Genomic DNA, 20,395 nt, shown 5'->3' on the forward strand with positions numbered 1-20,395 from the left:
CAGGATACCGGAACCGGTCTCGCGGCAGCACCGGAAGTCCCGCCTCCCCCGGTTCCAGCTGCTCAGGATTCCCTCCCGGGCCGGGAAGCCGCTACCCCGTGTAGTCCCCAGGCTGGCCCGCCACAGAGGAGAAGGTGAAGTTGTTGCTGAGACCTGCCCTTGCAAGGGCGCGGCCTGCTTGTCCAGGTGCACGAGGAAAAACAAAACCTGTGGCTTTGTCCAGTAGCTATTTCCCATTCCACAGCACCATTGTTTGTTTTTTATTAAATCAAAATTTATTATACATATTTTTGGGGTTCAACGTTGACGTATGTTGATCAAATCAATATTACTAGCATATATATTGTTACAAGTCATACTTATTCTTTATGCCTCTTGTCCAATCTCACCCCCTCCCCCTGCTCCTCCCCCTTCTAATTACCCTAGATTTCTTTTCTCCTTCTGAAAGAATAATGGTTACTCTGTTGATTTGTTGCCTAGATGATCTGTCCAGTGCTGAGAGGTGTGATCAAGTCCCCCATATTATTGTAGAGCAGATGCTTCTTCTGTCACTCTGGGATAGGCTTTGTGGAGAGAGACGTCCTCTTCTTTTCTTTATCTCTGCTGGTGACTCTCCTTGTGTCGATGTACTCCAGTGGCTGGTGGACCATTTGCATGGTGGTTGTGGCGTCTGGCCACTTTCACAGCAGCCATGGTTATTGTGGTGGGCCATCTACTTGGAGATGATGTTTTTGGCATGCTCCTTGGCGTAGGCAGTGTGCCTGGTTGTGGGAGGGGGGTCCAGTCCCCTTCTCCATGCCTCGGGTCCATGGGCAGGCCCCAAGGCACTGGCACAGTGTGCTAGGTTGTGGGAGGGGGGTCTGGTCCCCTTCTCCATCCCTTGTGTCCCTGGGCAGGCCCCAGGGCACTGGCACAGTTCACCAGGTTGTGTTTGGGGGTTCCAGTCCCTGGATCCATGCCTTGGGTCCCTGGACAGCCCCCAAAGTGCTGACAGTGTGCCTGGTTGTGGGAGGTAGTTCTGGTTCCTGGCTCCATGTCTCTAGTCCCTGGGCAGGCCCCGAGGTACTGGCGCAGCATGCCTGGCTGTGGGATGGGGGTCTGGTTCCCTTCTCCATGCCTTGAGTTCCTGGGTGGGTACCAGTGTGGTATGCCAGGTTGTGGGAGAGGGGTCCAGTCCCTGGCTCCAAGCCTCAGGTCCCTGGGCAGCCCCCGAGGCACTGGCACAATGTGCCTGGTTGTGGGAGGGGGGTCTGGTACCTGGCTCCATGCCTCACATCCCAGGGTGGATCCAAGGCACTGGCGGTGTCTCTGAGCCGGAACTAATTTTTTTGTCCTTTGCTTTCTCTAAAGTGGGGGAACTTCTTGTGGGGACCAGTATTTGAGCTCTGTGGTTTAGCTAAATTGCTGCTTTGCTGCTGCTTCCCTAGGGAAGGCTTTTTGTGCAGCTCAGGTTGACTTTGTACTTCTGGCTCTCCAGAGACTTGGTGCACCTGGGTTGTGTAGTAACTCTGATCTGGGCCTGAGTCTTTTCATCACACTGCACCCCATGCAATTCTATATTCCTGACCAGTCTCCTCTGAGTGGTCCTGTGCTGATTGGGGTGCAGATCAGTTATGCTTGCTGTGCCCCACTGTTCCCCCTGTGGGCCCGTCTCTCCCACTGCCCATGCTGCAAACACTTCCCATGGGACGGGCCATACACTGGTCCCTTGTGATGACTCACCAGCCTCTGAGTGGCTCCATTTTTTCAGTTGTTGTGGCTCCTCTCTCCTATGTGGGTCCACAGGAACGCTATTAGTGGTCTTGCTGGCCTGGGAGCCACCAAGGCCCTCTTCTCCCCTGACACTTCCAAGCAACTCCATCCAAAGGGCACAGCTGCAGCTTTGCCAGCTCCTGCTCTGTGTGCTCAGCAGTTCAGTGTTAAAGCAGCCAGCACAAAATGGTTAGAGCAGTTTTTTTCTTTCTCTCATCATGGCTTCTCTAACCTTCATGCACTCTGTAGGTCTCTCCTTTTCTTCCCCTGAGCTGTAGCTGCCCCAGCTTTGCTGTTCTTTTTTATATAGTTGTAAATTGGTTGATTTCTGGGAGAGAGTGACGCTGGGGACCGTCTGTTCCACCATCTTGACCGGAAGCCCAATTTTCTCCACAGCACCATTGTTGAATCAAGTATCACTGAGTAACTTTCTTTGCCTCTACCCTGCGTCACTCCACCACTTCTTGTTCATTCTCTGGGGGTAACTCAAGAAGTCATCTACTTAATGCTGTCCTTCAAACACCCAATCTCTGACGTCATCATTTCCTCCTTAGCTGCGTGAGTAACTTTGGGCATTTCTTGCTGTCTCCATCAAACACTACCTCAGGCAGCAAGGTCTCTGCTTCCCACCTTGCCTCTTTCTCTCAGAGCTTCCAGAGGTCTTGCCCACTTGTTCCTAGGGGGGCAATATCTTAGTACACATAGAACCACCTCCCTCACGTCCCCTCCCACATGTTGGGAGTCTCTACTTGTCTCTTGATCCGAATAAAATATTTAGATCCAAGTAAATGTGAATGCACAGATAGTCATTCTTATGAAGTCACTGTAAACAATGACTAAATGAATAACTTTCTGGAGCAGTCTGATATAATAGGATACACACTCTGGTTACACATATGAAATCCCTTGACTGGAACACCATCCAACGCCTCCTCTGCTCAGTGCTGCAGTCAGCCACATTGTGAGCTGTAACCCTTTCTGTCCCCTGGACTAGGGGTTGTCTGCTTTTCCCCCGACTGGGTCTGAAGTCATTTTTTTCTTATATTTGTTTAGTGTGAGTTTTTTGTGTGAGGGCCTAATTGGCTGAAGGAAAAGGAACCTGTTCCTAGTTTCCCCTCCTGAGCCAGATGAGATTAAGATACCACCAAAGAATTTTAAGCAAGTGGGTAATATAAGACATGCATTTTTCTAAATGCTTTCGCTGGCTGCAGTATGGAGAATGGATGGGAGGGGTGCCAAAATGGATAAGAATGGATAAGAGGGGACTGTGGGGCTCCAAGAGAGATGCTTTAACTAGAGGGAATGGAAACAAAGCAAAGAGGACAAATTCAAGAGATCTTTAGGAGGCAAAATGGTCAAAAATTGGTGATAGATTAGAATGGGAGTAGGGGAGAAGAAGACCTCACGATATGTTCCAGGATTGAGCAATTGGGTGGTGTAACTGATGTCATTCACAATTATGTGGCATAATGGGACAGGACTAATGGCTTCCTCACCAAAAGACTCATCAAATTGCTCTGATTCCCAAAAAACAGAATGAGTAAAGCAGGAATGGGACCTCAATAGGGAGGGGCTAAATTCAGAAAAAAGATGGGGCAAAAATCCAGAGGAGGAGTGGAGACACAAAACAATATCTGAACTGAAACAAAAACAGTAGGATTCCAAAACTTATACCCTTGGACATAGCCCACTAGGTGTCCCAGGTCCATGCACAAAATGTTTTCACAGTATCTGACATCTAATGACCAGTCAGGGACCAAGGAAAATTTTAGCAAAAAAGAATTCCATTTTGCTTAGTATCAAAATTTTATTTTGGTAATACTTTTTAAACTAATAAATCAATGAGAAGGTGTTTTACTTCACCAAAAAATATTTTATTTCAGGAGAACATCTCTTTGGTAGAGGTACATCTAGAATCAAAGGTTAGTAATCTGGAAAAGATGTGTATAAACCATCAGGACCAGACTTCTGCTCTGAAACAGTTACTGATCAACTTTATAGATAAGGCAACCAAAAACTACTGAGGTCTTAGGAAGTATACTTGCCTAAGTCACATGCTAAAAGGTTTTGCTCACATATTAGAAATATCCTGCCTCCTACTTTTTACTGTTCAAATATACTGCTTTCTCTTGAGTCGTTTCATGTGTACATACATACCTAAACACAAGTGACTGCATACACGTATAGAGCACAGATCACATTACCTACTCTTACTGAATCTAAAGCAGGGATTTTTTTTAAAAAGATACTTGCTAGCCATGTTTTTGAAAATTTAGGGTTTTGTGGAAGTGCCTCGGGAAGCTTGACAAGAGTGGGGTGGAGACTGAACAGTGGGCTTTTGGGCCCCAGCCCTGCTTCAGCTAAAAATAAATAAATGGACCTCATCTCATGTTTTAGATATTGGGGTATTCCAGTCCTATGTTAGAATTCCTTTGAAAATCTGGTTCTGCTGTTAACAATCAAAGTTTGCAAGTCACTGCACTCGATTAAGGACTAGGGTAAGAATTTGGTTAATATCTATTGACTAGAGCCCAGACCCTTTGCAACAGTTCAGAGGAATACAGACAAAGGGCTAGAATACATAAGGACCATAAATATCATGGATATTTGAAGTCCAGAATGATCACGAATTGTTAATCCTGAGAATGCTCAAGGAGAAAGATGTAGGCAGGCAAAAAGGCACTTAAGTTATCATCTACTAAAATAAGATACTATGGTCAGTGAATCACAACTGCTCTGGGGAAACCAGGGCTAAAGTGTGAAACCTTCACACTTCCCTTCAGCCACATTAAAACTAGAACTGTGTAAGTGGCCTTAAGAGATTAAATATTTTGATGTTCAGTGTTTCACTTTCTGCAGAACTGCTTTACTTCGAATACTCTGATCCTACCCTGCTCTGACTGCTCCCCAGTGGAGTGTGGACTTGGACAATATCCTAGCACTATATTAACATGAAGGTGTGTTGTAATGCCTTACATGAAAAATGGCACCAGACCAAGATCTCTCTTTTCTTTTCAAAATTTTATATGGCTCATGGTGTGTGGGTGAATGGAGTGCCCTCAATGAACTGTTTCTTTTGAATCTGTTCAATGGCTCAAACTCGGACACTGGCATTATTGGCTCTCTGTAAGGCCAAAAGAACATTGCCTATAATTACCAAATGTTACTCACATGAGGCAAGTAATCAACTAAGAATCCCTGGTATATTCCCTTGGTACAGCTGCAAGTTCACAGCCCAAAGATCATCCATTTCTAACTCAGGCATAGCTGATGGGTATTCAATACCTGCTCCCTAGTTTTAGAAGTAACTTAAGTCATGGAATAAATATTGCACATGAGTCCTCTTGATATATGTCAGCAATTCAGTTAATTCACTGAAGAAAAAAATGGACTGTTTACTTCATTAAATCTATATGCAGCAGTTTTACAGCAAAGAACATATATAAGAGGCTTTACACACAAAATGGAAATTAATGCAGTTAACATTGACAGGCTTATACTAAAGTACAAAAACAAATGCTCGACTTGGAAATTCAACTTTATTTACAAATGTTCTCCTATAAACACCATTCCACATTTTAAAATATTACAACTGAATTTCCACAAAAACCATTTACATAGTTTTTACCTTTCTGCATACAACTGTATTATGGGATGAGCAAATAACCTCACAAGATGGTCTAAGACATAAAAACAAAACAAAATAAAAAAAACCTTATCCAGCATGAATGCTCTATTTACAGACAGAATGAAGAATTAAGAATCATACCCCTTAATGGGCTATTCTACCAAGAAATGGAAATGTGATAATTTGGAGGGGGGTAAATGCTTCACAATAAACAATCTTCTTATGTAGTATAGTTTAATTGTGTCATTTAGGATTGTTCTTGCAGGCTAATATGTATGCTGATTTAAAAAAAATAAGTCACTGTAAAAAGGGCACAAACTTTTCTACACAGATTTCTCTACCAATGAAAATATGTAGATACTGGTCTTGTTTCATCATTGAGGCCAATTAGTAAAGTAACAAATCCATGCAAAACAAAACAAAACACAAACACAATTATCATGTGACTGACTTAGAAAATTAGAACCTCCCTGAAATCAGAGAGTATTGCTACTCAACAGTGTCTATAAATTCAAATTCCTTATAGCCAAGACAACATATAGACAAAATATTTAACCAAAGAGTTCAAAATAAAATTATCCAAATTACCTACTTATCACTTTATATGTAATTACTTTTAAAAAATCCTTTAAGTTTTATCTAGGGGGATAATCACTCTCATGTGATAGCTAAGTCACAAGGAACTTCAAAACTTTGGAAAAAAATTCATCCCTGAGAAGTGAAACATAGAAAAATATCTAAAGAAAAACCAGAAGCAACAGTCCTATACCCTTTAAACAATCTTTACCATAATATGGACTATTATTAACAGTCAGCAATCAAATACATTCCAATCTTGGAGAGTTACTGTCTCTGATGATCTGATCTTTTTGTAATGAAATTACAAGTGCAACATTAAAAAAAATTAGATAAATGGGAACTCTGGTTTTATTGTCAGCTTTACATTTTTTTTTCAAGTGCAAGACTGGCCTGCTAAGATATGAATATTCCAATAATGACTGAAGTCATAACTTCTGCTCGCATCTCCTCTTCTGAGTCTCCATTTCCCTCATTGATGTTCACCCAAATAATAAAAGTAATACAATTGCAATTGAGTTTACTATTATCAATGGCACTGCAAAGAAAAAAAAAGGTTGTTACTATAAAGACAACTTGAGAAAAAAACTAAACAACAGTTACTAGCATCCACGAAGGATAGGAATATCTAACAATATATTATCATAATCATGTTGTAAATAGATATAACAACAGAAGAACATTAAAAAATGCACTGGATCACAAAATCCAAAACTGATTTTAAAGAGGGCTTGTATAACTAGGATTAAGTGTCATGTTGGCACAACTACATCAACGTGAAACAACTCTGGATAGTACTGGTGCAACTCTGGAAACACAAAAGCACACTGGACCCAGGCAGAAATAGATCCACATGGCTGCCAGTGATGCTTGAGATTAGAAATACAGTGCAAAGAAGATTCTGTAGTCTCATAACTAAATTAAGAATAAGTTTATTTAGCACTGTATCCAAAGTTGTGAGTAAAGTAGTTTTAAAAAGAGAGAAGAGGCCCTAATTTTAATGGTTTTAAATAACAGGTTTTCAAACTCTTCTTTATTGAATACTCCAAAATATTTTCCAGTAGAATTGCAGATATGGGATCTTTATTTTTCTCTTGAGAGCCTTCCAGGACTCTAGATGACTTTACAACGTGGAAGAAACAGAGTTTCCAAAAGGCAGGAATATCTGTCTTTCAGCTTTGACAGATAACACACAAATTATACTACTGAGCAGTCCATTTGCATCAACTGTCTTAGACAGAAAGAGGCGAACTAAGAAAAAAACCACTTTCAGCAGTGAAGCTGCAATTAAGCCAGGTTAAACCAAAAAGAAAAAAAAAAACCCTCACAGAAAGGCTATGTAATAGTATTCACACGCTGAAGCTTTGCTACTTACATTGAACCACAAAATTAAAATTTCAGGGTGCTTGTATGAGTTTTTCTTACCTCTCATCACAGTTCTTACAGATCGAATAAGGTTCATTAGCTGAGATTTAATTCCTGGCTCTTCTCCGAATCCACCAATTCCCTGGTCTGTTCCCCAGCCAACTGAATAATATAAAATGATTAGCATTTATTTATTATGCACTTGCCTTGCTCCCTCGTTAGCCATCTTTTAAAAGTTAGGCTTAGCCCTCGTTAGTGACATAAAATATAAAATAAGACATAAGAAAAGTTAATATTGAGTTAAATATGTATGGATTTTTTTTAACTTCTGATAGAAGCAACAAACCTCTTTTCACTTCATTTACACTCTGATTTTATAAAATAAACTACAGTTTAAATTATTCCATGGCATTTAATTCAGTGAAGATGACTGCTGTGACGCCTGATTTTTTTTCCCTCCTTTTTAAAAATACCAAACAAAAAACTTCTCAGCTCGGATTGAAAACCAAAGTATATTATCAAGTTGAATAATTAATTAGCTCAATTCAGAATTTATAAAAGCCAACAATTATTATTATTATTGTTGTTATTATTTTTTTTTTGCAGCTGGCTGGTACAGGGATCAAACCCTGAATCTTGGTGTTATCAGCACCACACTCTAACCAACTGAGTTAACCGGCCAAACCCCACTTGGGGAAATTTCACAGCTTGCTCTGGCCTGTCATCAGAGCACATCTTTTTCACTTTTACCTTGATCATTCCTCTTCATTTCTCAATTTTGCCCAAGAAGAAAGACTTCAGATACTGACATTTGAGAAGCCTCACGTCAATGAAATAGCCAACTTCCACATTCACCTTATAGTGAGGCCCACCAGTAAATAAGCCAGTAAACATAAACATGGAGTCTACAATAAGCCTTTCAGTTCCTTACACTTAAAAATAAACTGACAGTCAAGAGGGAACAATTCTTAACAGGGAAAGACCAAAAAATAGAAAAAAAGACTTTGGGGAAGAGACAATGAAAGAAGTAGAGAAAACATTTTAAAAAATTAACATCCTTAGAGAAAAGCTATTGTAACTATGAAACAAGAATAGGATATCATAAAAAAGGAATAGTCAGGGATCAAAAAGGGAGCTCCTGCTGTTAGGATAAAAAGTACAAAAAAGTGGGTTGAGGGCCGGCCCGGTGGTGCACTGGATAGTGCGCCGCTTGGGAAGCGCGGTGGCGCTCCCGCCCGAGGGTTCGGATCCCACATACGGACCGGTGTGGCTGAGCGAGGCATGGGAGCAACACCGAGGGTTGCGATCCCGTTGCCGGTCCCCGGTCCGGTACGGGGGCAACACTGAGGGTTGCGATCCGTTGCCGGACATGGAAAAAGACAAAAAGACAAAAAAAAAAAAAAAAAAAAAAAAAAAAAAAAAAAAAAAAAAAGGGGGTTGAAAGATCAAGTTAAAGTAAACTACCAGACAAGACAAAATTAAAGAAAAAAAGAAAAATAATTAGAGTATCAATTTCTCAAAATAACCAGACTTCTAGAAAGAGATAAGAAAAAACACACGGGAAGAAATCATCACAGAAATATTTAAAACAAACAAACAAAAATCTCAGAACTGAAGAACACAAGGCTTTTGGCTAGAAGGGCCCTATCAGAACACAGACCAATGAATTAAAAAAGACCCTCATGTTGGAACATTATCATAAAACTTCAGACCCCTAAAGATAAAGAGAATATTCTAAAGGCTTAGATGAATTAGGTTATCTACAAAGAGCCAGAAAACAAAATGGCTTTAGACTTCTTAATAGCAACATTGGAAATGAGAACATTAAATGGAACAGTGTCTTTAAAACTCTGAAAAAAAATTAGTTACAATCTAGAATTCTATACCCATACCACAAATTAATTAGAATAAAAGTCATTATTTTTTATTGTCCAGCTGTGAGCAATATTCAAAGTGATAGTTGTGTAAATATGGAATACTGATAAAACCAATAGTGGTTGGTATCCTTTTACTGTAACAAATAGTTTTTCTTCCAACTACTACACAGGGAATCTCAATTGTTTTCCTCAGAAACCTGACCAATGCTTTAAGAGTTTTGCTTCTTTTTTAAAAAAAGAGAATGATTTAATTCTCTGGCTTTCCTGTTACTTACATAGCTAGAGGGCCTAGCAGAAAACAAATGAGATGCCCAGCCAGCATAATTTCACAAAATTACACCCAGCTATAATTTCAAGAACAAACTTAAACAGAAAAAGTTACTAACTGCAAACACCAAACATGTTCTTCAAGAAGTCAGACACAAAATGGCCATCCATTAAGGCTCAGTCAAAAACCCCCAGCTAGATACATTTTGAAGAAAAACTATTTTCTACAGTTTTAAGGGATGCCTGACCCTAAGTAAATCAGCCTCTCAGAACAGTTTCTGTATCTATAAAAGAGAATGAATGTGATGTAGTTTGTCAATGTCACCAAGTTTGCATGTGAATCAAATGCTATCATAAATATGAAAGTACCAAATAATAAACTACACAAAGAATTTTGCTAACATAAGTTTTTAAAAACTGCCTTCATCAAAAAGATCAATGCTGAAGTTCAGGCAAAACTCTCCATATTGCATTTCGCTTTACTGTGCTTTGGAGATACTGCATTTGTTACACATTGAAGATTTCTGGCAACCCTACATCAAGCAAGTCTATCGGCACCATTTTTTGAACAGCATGTGCTCACTTCATGTCTCTATGTCATATTTTGGTAATTCTCACAATATTTCAAAGTTTTTCATTATTACTATATCTGTTATGGTGATTTGTGATCAGTGATCTTTGATGTTACTACTGTAATTGTTTTGTGGTGCCATGAACCACACCCATATAAGATGGTGAACTTAATCGAGAAATGTGTGTGTTCTGTCTGCTCCACCAACCAGCCATTCTTGTTTCTCTCACTCACCTCACGCCTCTCTACTCCCTGAGACACAATAAAATTAGGCCAATAAATGACCCTTCAAAGACCTCTCAGTGTTCAAAAGAAAGGAAAAATTGTTCATCTCTCACTTTAAAATTAAAAGCTAGAGGCTGGACAGTTAGTTATTAGCTCAGTTGGTTAGAGCACAGTGTTATAACACCAAGGTCAAGGGCTTGGATCTCCATAGTGGCTAGCCACCAAAAAAAAGAATTAATTAAAAGCTAGAAATGATTAAGGTTAGTGAGAAATGCATGTCAAAAGCCAAGACAGGCCGAAAGCTAGGTCTCCTGTGCCAGTTAGCCAAGTTGTGAACGAAAAGGAAGAGTTCTTGAAGGAAATTAAAAGTGCTACTCCAGTGAACCCAAGAATGCTAAGAAATTGAAACAGCCTAATTGCTGATATGGAGAAAGTTTCAATGATCTGAATAAAAGATCACATCAGCCACAACATTCTCTTAAGCCAAAGCACTTAAGAACAATCTCACAAACATAAGATAAAGTAAAATTTTATGATACCTCCTATTAAGGCCATATGTTTACAAAGGGTAAGATCTGTATCTCACACAATCACACAAACAGTGTGACTCTCCATAGAACTATGTAAAATGACTATTACTCTGAGAGTACTTAAATATGAAGGTAAGGTCATTAATTAAATAAATCTACAAGTATTTATTTTTGACTAAGTACTAAGTATTATGCCTTTTTACTTGTCCTTTAAGATAAGTCAGTACCACTGTAAAACATACCGTACTTCTTTTTGGAAACCAAAGGTTTATTAAGAGAAGTAGAAGATGACTCAGAAAATAGGGTGAAACAAAGCTATCAATTGGCTTATTGCGCAACTGGAAGTGCTCCACTTCTGAAATATGAAATTGAATTAAGTGATTACTGTTGGAAAAAAAAATCACACCCCCCAAACCAATAACAGCACAAATTCACTGTTGCCTTCCCCAAAAGGGCTCTCTACACTGCCTAGTAACCCAACTCTGTTTTAAGTTACCTCCTTCTTCCTCTGTGTATGATCACTGCATTTCAAACCTTCCACCTTGTTTCTCAGTTTCAGCAAATGGACTCATTTCCTTCATATAGATTTTTTAGAGAGAAAATATGTATCTGCTAGATATTCATTTATTGTAGCTACCCAGCAACTGAACTTCATACCATATTTATGAGTTTTGGAGAGGCCCAAAGACTATTTCTCTCCCAGATGAGCTGAAAAAGCTAAATATGTACTTCTCCAGCTTCCCTTGCAGCTAAGACACAGATATTTGAACTAGTTTTCACTAATGCCCATCTAATACCTAGACATGACCACACCAGACTGACTCAGGAAGTAGTGATGTCAGAGGAACAGGACTGAAACACCTTCTGTCTGGTGGCAGCAGCCATAGTAGGGGCAGAAAAGCCTAGTTCTCAGTAAAGAAGTAGCATCAATGCATTTGGATGTTTTTCCTAGAAGCTGAGCCTTAAGCCTTGAGCCTTGTTCTCTAGCCCTGTCAACATTTCTGCAAGATAGCCGGTATCTTTTTCAAAGAAATTAAATATAATATCTATACAGAAAAGTACCTAAGTCGTAAGTATATTTCCTGAAGAATTATCACAAAGTGAATATGTCCATGTAACCAGCATCCAAATAAAAAATAAAGCATCACTAATCACCCCAGAAACCTCACTTATACCCTCTTCCAGTCATTCCTCCCTGACTTATAACACCATATATTAGTTGTGCCTATTTTTAAACTTTATATATAGGAATCATCCAGTATGTATTCTTTTGTGTCTGCCTTCTTTTGCTCAATATTGTGGCAGAGTCATGCATATTGTTTTGTACAGCCATAGTTCATTCCTTTTCATTGTTGTGTAACATTCTACTGTATGAAAACAACAATTTATCCATTCTACTGTTCCAAGTTTTGGTTACTATGATTATGCTGCTATGAACATTCTTATACATGTCTTTTAGTGCACATATGAGCATTTGTGTAGAAGTGAAACTGTAGGGTCAGAGAGGATGTGTATGATGAACTTTAGTAGATACTGCCAAAAAATTTTTGCAAAGTTGTTGCACCAATTTATACTTCCATCAGCAGAGTATGAGAGTTCAAACAGTTCTACATCTTTACTAAAACTTGGTATTTGTCAGTCTTTTTAATTTTAAGTCTATTAAGGTGTATAGGTAATTGCTTTCATTGTGGTTTTAATGTGAATCTCCCTGATGACTAATGATGTTGAGTACATTTTCATACTGTTGATTAGCCATTATCCTTTTTCGTGAAGTGCTTGTTCAAATTTCTTGCCCTTTTTTCTACCAGGTTGAATGTCTCTTTTTAATTCTGGATAAGCCTTTTGCTAGTTATCTGTTTCAGAAATGTCTTCTCCCACCATGTGGCTCGCTTTTTTTCTCCTATAAGTTCTTCATTATATTGCAATCAAGTCCTATTTACCAATCTTTCCCTTTATGGTTAGTGTTTAAGAAATCTTTCCCTACCCTCAGGGTCATAAAGATGTTTTCTGTTATCTTCTACATCAGGAATCAGCAAACTACAGCCATGGCCAATTAGGATCAGCCACCTGTTTTTTAATAGCCTGTGAGCTAAGAATGAAATTTTTTAAAAAATAGCTTTTTTTGAGATACAATTCACACACCATACAGTTCATACATTTAAAATATACAATAAATTGGGCCAGCCCGGTGGCGCACTGCTACAGTGCGCCACTTGGGAGTGCGGTGGCGCTACCACCGAGGGTTTGGATCCCACATATGGACCGGTTCCCGCTCACTGGCTGAGCAAGGTGCAGGCGCAACACCGAGGGTTGCAATCCCGTTGCCGGTCCTGGTCCGGTACGGGCGCGACACTGAGGGTTGCGGTCCGTTGCCGGACATGAAAAAAGACAAAAAGGAAAATAATAATAATAATAAAAAAAATAATAATAAAATATACAATAAAGTATACAATTCAATGGTTTTAATTATGTTCACAAAGTTGTGTAATAATAATAATAATAAAAAAAAAATAATAAAATATACAATAAAGTATACAATTCAATGGTTTTAATTATGTTCACAAAGTTGTGCAACTATCACCACACTCAGTTTTAGAATATTTTTATTGCTCCAAAAGAAACCCTGGACCCATTAGCAACCACTTCCCATCTCCTTAGGCCCTCTAGCACCAAGCAGCCACTAATCTACTTCCCATCTCTATAAAATTGCCTAATATGGACATTTCTTACAAATAGTATCATAAGACATGTGGTCTTTTATGACCAGCTTCTTTCACTTAGCATAATGATTTCAAGGTCCACCCATGTGGTAGCATATATCAATACTTCATTCCTTTTTATTACCAACTAGTATTCCACATTAAGAATATACCACATTTTAGCCATCCATTCATCAACTTATGGACATCTGGGTTGTTTCCACTTTTTGGCTTTTATGAATAATGCTATCGTGAACATTCGTATTCTTTTATGTAAACATTTGTTTTCATTACTCTTGGTACACCTAGGAATGGAATCACTGATAATTACATTTACCATTTTGAGGAACTGCCAGACTGTTTTCCAAAGCAGTTGAGCCACTTTACATTCCCACCAACAATATATGACAGTTCTAATTTCTCCACAGCTTCACCAACATTTGTTATTGTCTTTTTTTATTATAGCCATCCTAGTTGGTGTGAAGTAGTATTTTATTATGGTTTTGGTTTGCATTTCTCTAATGATTAATGATGTCAGCTCTCTGTTCATGTGCTTATTGGCCATTTATATATGTTTCTTGGAAAAATGTCTATCCAGATCCTTTGCAAATGTTTTTTAATTGGGTTATCTCTTATTATTGTGTTGCAACAGTTGAGTTGCAAATATTTTCCCCCATTCTATAGTTGTCTTTTCACATTCTTAATGGTATTCTTTAAAGCATGAAAAGTTTTTAATTTTGACAAAGCCCAATTTATCTTTTTAGGCCCTTGTGCTTTTAGTGTTAGTTTGTGTTTTTTATAGTGTTTAAGAAATCTTTCCCTGAGAAGGCTTTACCTAACCAAAAGTCACATAGCTTTATGTCTACATGTTTTTCTAAGAGTTATATAGCTTTAGATTTTACAGCTTATGAGTCTATGGTTTTAAGTTAATTTTTGTGAATGGTGTGAGTTAAGTGTCCAACTTCATTCTTTTTCATATGGATATTCAGTTGTTACAGCACCACTTGTTGAAAAGACTATTCTTTCCCCACTGTTTTGACACCCTTGTTGAAAATGAATTGACCACAAATATAAGGGCTCATTTTGGGACTCTCAGTTCTATTTCATTGATCTATGTCTATCCTTATGTCAGCACCACACTGTTTTGATTACTGTAGCTTTGTAGTAAGTTTTGAAATGAAAAAGCATGAGTCCTCCAACTTTGTTCTTTTCTTTCAAGACTGTTTTGGCTATTCTGGGTCCCTTGCATTTCCTCTAGAATCAACTTATCAGTTTCTTCAAAAAAAAGCTATCTGGGATTTTGAAAGACATTGCATTAAATCTGTCAATCAATATTAAGTATTGTCATCTAAACAATATTAAGTCTTTGATCCATGAACATGGAATGTCTTAACTTGTTAAAATTATCTGTACTTTCTGGGCCGGCCCAGTGGCGCACTGCTACAGTGCGCCGCTTGGGAGTGTGGTGGCGCTCCCGCCCGAGGGTTCGGATCCCACATACAGACTGGTTCCCGCTCACTGGCTGAGCGAGGTGTGGGAGCAACACCGAGGGTTGCGATCCCGTTGCCGGTCCCGGTACGGGCGCGACACTGAGGGTTGCGATCCGTTGCCGGACACGAAAAAAGACAAAAAGGAAAAAAAAAATTATCTGTACTTTCAATTACCTTTAATTTCTTTCAACAATGCGTTGTAGTTTTCATAGTATTAGACTTGAACTTCTTTTGTTAAATTTATTCCTAAATATTTTATCCTTTTTTGAGGATACAGTAAATGAAACTGTTTTCTCAATTTCATTTATAATAGATCCTTGTTCTTGTATAAAAAAGCAATTGATTTTTATATATTATTCTTATATCCTGCAATCTTGTTGAACATGTTTTATTAGTTCTAATAGCTTTCTACAGGACTCTTTAGGATTTTCTATATTTACAAGAATATGTTACCTGCAAACAGATAATCTTACTGTTTCAAACTCACAATCTGGATGTCTTTTTACTGTTTTCTTGTCTAATTGCCCTGGTTAGAATTTCCAGTACCATGTTAAACAGAAATGGCAAGAGAGGACATCCTTGTCTTATTCCTGATTAGGGAAAGTACTGAGTGAGTGTTCCATCATTATGATATTAACTGCAGAGTTTCCACACGCTCTTTGTAAGACTGAGGGAGTTCCCACCTCTTTCTAGTTCAAGTGTTTTTTATCATGAGAGGGTGTTGAATTTTGTCAAATGCTTTTTCTGTATCTATTGTGATGATCATGTGATTTTTACTTCATTAATATATTACATTAACTGATTTTCAAATGTTAAACCAATTCTGCATTCCAGGGATAAATCCCATTTGGTCATAGTGTATAATCCTTTCTATATGTTGCTGGATTTAGTCTGCCAGTGTTTTGTTGAAAATTTTTAAATCTATGTTCATAAGAGACACTGCTCTGTAGTCTCATCTTGTGATGTCTCTCTGGTTTTCATATCAGGTTAATACTGGTCTCATGGTATGAATTGGTAAGTGTTCTCTACTATTTTTTGGAGAGAACCTACTAAGTTACCTACTTTCTTTGTGTTATCAAAGTAACTATTTTATAGGGTTGCTATGAGGGTTACACAAGTTAATATATGTAAAGCAATCGATACAGATCCTGCACACAGTAAGTGCTACATAAGTATTAGTTATTATTATTGTTATTATACCCACCTATCTCAATTTGCCCTGTTTGAAATGGTTCTTCCCACATCCACTCTACTCCCTTCTAATTTGTTCTCCATACTGTAGCCAGAGGATCTTGCTAATAACACAAATCTGGTCATGTCACTGCCTTGCTTAAGACCCTGTTATCACCTGATGCAGTTTTCATACAAGCTCTATGCTGCTTAAGACTCTCCTCACCTTCCCAACTTCTCCCAACCCTTCACCTTCAACTAGTTAATGGTTACTCACTTAGATTTCGGGTTAGACACACTTTCTTTAAGAAACTTTCACAGATTCGCAAGTTAGCATCTCCCTACACCTCTCCTTCATAACATTCTTTTGGTTTGTTTGTTTTGGCAGCTGGCCTGTAGGGGGATCCGAACCCCTGACCTTGAGGTTGCAAGGCTGTGCTCTAACCAACTTTCACAACGTTATGCATACTTCTTATTGTTACTTTTTCGGTTCCTATTTAGATCAAATTCCATTAGAAAAGCAGGGTAACTGCTGAAACTCCAGCTCCTATTACAACGGCCTGGCTCATAATTTGTGCTCGATAAATCTCTTTTGAAGTAATAAATAAATCTTGCTCGTCGGTTTGAGTTTCAGTGATTCACATGAACATATTTGATTTACTGCAACAAAAGATTCACATCACGCAGTACCCTGCCTCAATTTTGCCTCATACAGCAAAAACCAAACTGTCCGAGATGGCATCGAGATCGTTGGATTGTGGGGTCCAGGTAGGAATAACTTGTATCTTCATCTTTGTATTCCTAGATTCTACTACGGTCCTTGGCACATTAAAGGCACCCAATAAATTGTGCTGAATAAACTTTTCTTGGAACAGGGGCGGCTGGATGGCCCGATAACTTCAACACGTTCTCTCTCCTATTATCCCCAAAGCCCAGGAACCCCTACTGCCCTCCATCAGTCCACTATTCTAACTACCAATGCCACGCCCCCGCCCCCTCCACTCGCAACTCTTTTTTAACTTAAACTCAGATCTCACCTTTTCGATCACTAAAAGCAGTCACAGGAAAAGCAATTAAATTAATGACCTAAACTAATCGCAGTCAGGTGCATCCCTTGATCACCTCCGTACCCTCCCACCCTGGTGCCTAGGGCTGTTGAGCTCAAACCAGGTGAGATGAAAGACTCAGCTTCCCCTCTAAGGAAGGCCCCCACTTCCCACTCGGAGCCGAGCCCTCGGCTGTCCCGACCGGAGTTGTCCCTCACGAGGCCCGACTCGGGTCCGCGTCCCCGGGGGCTCCGCAACCGCCCCTCTGGCCCGCGTCCCATGGCCCCACTCACTGTTCTTGAGGAAGCGCTCCTCGTGCAGCACGGCAATGGCGTTGACACAGAGCAGGGCCGCCTGCAGCAGCGAGTACAGAGTAAAGGCCATAGCCACCCAGAGTCGCCCAGACGCCCAACTGACTCCTTTCCAGCCGCCGCAGGGGACGTGGCGTCGGCACGGCTGGCGCTCTCCTACGGGAGCTGGTGGGGCCCAAAAACCGCTGTCTGAGAAGCTCCGCCCCCCTCTGGCCAAGAACCGCCCCACGCTTACGTCATCAGGGCGTATGCGCCTAGCTGGCTAGACCCGTGCTGTCCAACGCCACAGCCGCCTGTGATTACTGAACATTTGAAATGTGGCTAGCTTGGATTGCTATAGTTGCAAAACACAAAGACACAACAAAGATGTAAAATATGCTACTCATTTTTAATGCTGATTACATGTTGAAATGATAATATTTTTAATACATTTGGGTAAATATATTACCTCATTAATTTTTCTTTTTACTTTTTTGTTTAAGTGGCTATGAGGACATTGAAAATGACATACGAGTCATGTATTATATTGCTATTGGACAGCACTGTGCTAGATTCTCCGAGGAGCTATTTGAGATCATAATATTCCCATTTTACAGATGAGGGAACAGAGGCTTTGACAAATAAAAATTTTTTATAAATTAAAATAAAATAACATATCTTAAAATTACGCAGTGAGAAGCATTTTCTCCTGACCAAATTCCTTCTGAGCCCTCTTCTTGACCAGCCTTCAACATTAGCCTATAAAAATTATAGACAGTCCACACAAATGATTGTGTCTGTCGCTCAACCCCTACTTTAAAAGACAAACCTTGACATAATTTAACACTAGCTGCCCCCTTAAAGTGCTTGCCTGAGAAAGCTCAAGTTACCAAAAGAATTTACTGTTCGTTCTAGCCACCTGACAAAGGGCTTACAATTGTGAATCCTTCCTCTGTACCTTTGAGATGTATATGTATTTCCTACAACTCAGGAGTGTCTTTCTCAAGGACCTGAAAACCATTCCTTTAAAATGTAATCATCAGGAAGGATAGGGCCTCTGCCTCCCAGTCTCCATGAGAGGATAGAATCCTGACTTCCATAAATGCTAGCTCATAGACAAAGCAGGCCTAACTACATTTGCACTGACCAACCCTTTGTAATTTTTCACTATCCTGACTCTATTGAGGTCTCATTCATCCTCCTCCCTACTCTTTCTCTTTTTAAAATGCCCAGTTACCTGTGCACAAATCAATGTTGAGTTCAGTTCGCACTGGAAACTCTTCCTTATTGCAATAGTATATTTCTGATTAAAATCTGTCCTTACCACTTTAATTAGTGTCTGACTATCTTTGACAGCATCAGCAAAAGGCTGTTAGACCTTGATAAATTTTAAACATTGTTTGAGAGCAAGTGTGCAAAGTAATCACTTCCTAAACTCTAAAGGGTACCGTATGATAAAAGAGGGAAAAGCACCACATTAGTCCCAGAAAGGACTTTGGAAGCCTGTGTGTTGCCTGTGCTGGAAGAGACACTGGCCAAAAAAAGAATAATAGGTTAAACTCCCCAAAAGAAATTAAGCTTAAATAGGCCAACTAGTTAGTGTCTACAGGGAAGAAGAGGTTTGTTTCCCACAATAGAACATAAATACTAACTCCAAAACCTGAACACAAGTGCAAATCAGGTAGAGAGAGACATGTAAAGATAAAATAAAGGGAATAAAAGAAACAATAGGACACCAGCAAATCCTCCAGTTCTTTAAGGCCTATAAAACCCTAGACACTGGGCCGAGAGCCCGTAGCGCACACGGGAGAGTGAGGCGCTGGGAGTGCAGCGACGCTCCCGCCGTGGGTTCGGATCCTATATAGGAATGGCCGGTGCCCATAGCGCACTCGGGAGAGTGAGGCGCTGGGAGCGCAGCGACACTCCCGCTGTGGGTTCGGATCCTATATAGGAATGGCCGGTGGGCTTACTGGCTGAGCGTGGTGCGGGCAACACCAAGCCAAGGGTTGCCATCCCCTTACCGGTCACGAGAAAAGACAAAAAAAACAACTCTAGACACTGGTAATGATGAATGTTTTAGTCCATTCAGGCTGCTATCATAAAATACCATAGACTGGCTGACTTATAAACAACAGACATTTTTTCTTACAATTCTGGAGGCTGGAAGTCTGAGATCAGAGTGCCAGCATGGTCAGATTCTAGTGAGGGCCCTCTTCCAGGCTGCAGATTGCCGACTTCTTGTATCCATGGTGAAGAGAGGAAGCAAGTTCTCTCAGGACTCATAAGGACACTAATCTCATTCACAAAAGCTCCACCCTCATGGCCTCACCTAATCCTAATTACCTCCCAAATGAGTAATACCATCACATTCAGGTGTATGAATTTTAGCGGGGGACACAAACATTCAGTCCATAACAGTGAAGGAAGGTTATTCTCGAATGTGGAAAGTGGGGCCCCTCTAGGACTTCTACATTGGGCTAGAAAGGGGGAAGTGGCACTTGGGAAAGCTTGTCTGGAAGCTTTAGTTGTGCAGTGACTTGAAGTTTTTACTAGATTGTTTGGGGGAAGAGGTACAGAAGGATGACTGGAAATTATGGCATGGAGGAAGTGGAGGTCAGAGTAGCGCCTCCCACGGCTACCCCTTTGTGCTGCCACTGGATCACAACTCGCGAGATCCAATTCTTTTATTGTCAAAAGGATCAGGTTAACATCGCTGTGCCTCTGTTACTTCATCTATAAAATTAGCTGATTATCATCTCTGAGGCCCTTTGAGCTTCAAAATTCTCTAAATCTAACAAAAACAGCTTAAAATATAAGATAGTGTACAAGTACTAGTGCCATGTTATCTGATGCATTATTTTTCAAAAATTCAGGCTTGTAGGCTAAGCTGATAACAGCAGATTATATCT

The 20,395-nt window shown here is 39.8% G+C and overlaps 1 protein-coding gene across 1 annotated transcript; it reads right to left on the minus strand.

The window, feature by feature from the left end:
- Positions 1 to 5,272: 5,272 nt before the first annotated feature.
- On the minus strand, positions 5,273 to 17,636 carry IER3IP1 (immediate early response 3 interacting protein 1). Its single transcript, XM_008592033.1, has 3 exons — positions 17,490 to 17,636; positions 7,382 to 7,483; positions 5,273 to 6,494 (listed from the first exon to the last, which is right to left on the minus strand). Exons 1-3 carry the CDS (start codon positions 17,578 to 17,580, stop codon positions 6,439 to 6,441), a joined length of 249 nt encoding a protein of 82 aa, XP_008590255.1. The 5' UTR covers positions 17,581 to 17,636; the 3' UTR covers positions 5,273 to 6,438.
- Positions 17,637 to 20,395: the final 2,759 nt, after the last annotated feature.

The sequence above is a fragment of the Galeopterus variegatus genome, unplaced genomic scaffold, assembly GCF_000696425.1.
Source record: "Galeopterus variegatus unplaced genomic scaffold, G_variegatus-3.0.2 Scaffold7518, whole genome shotgun sequence".
NCBI lineage: Eukaryota > Metazoa > Chordata > Mammalia > Dermoptera > Cynocephalidae > Galeopterus > Galeopterus variegatus.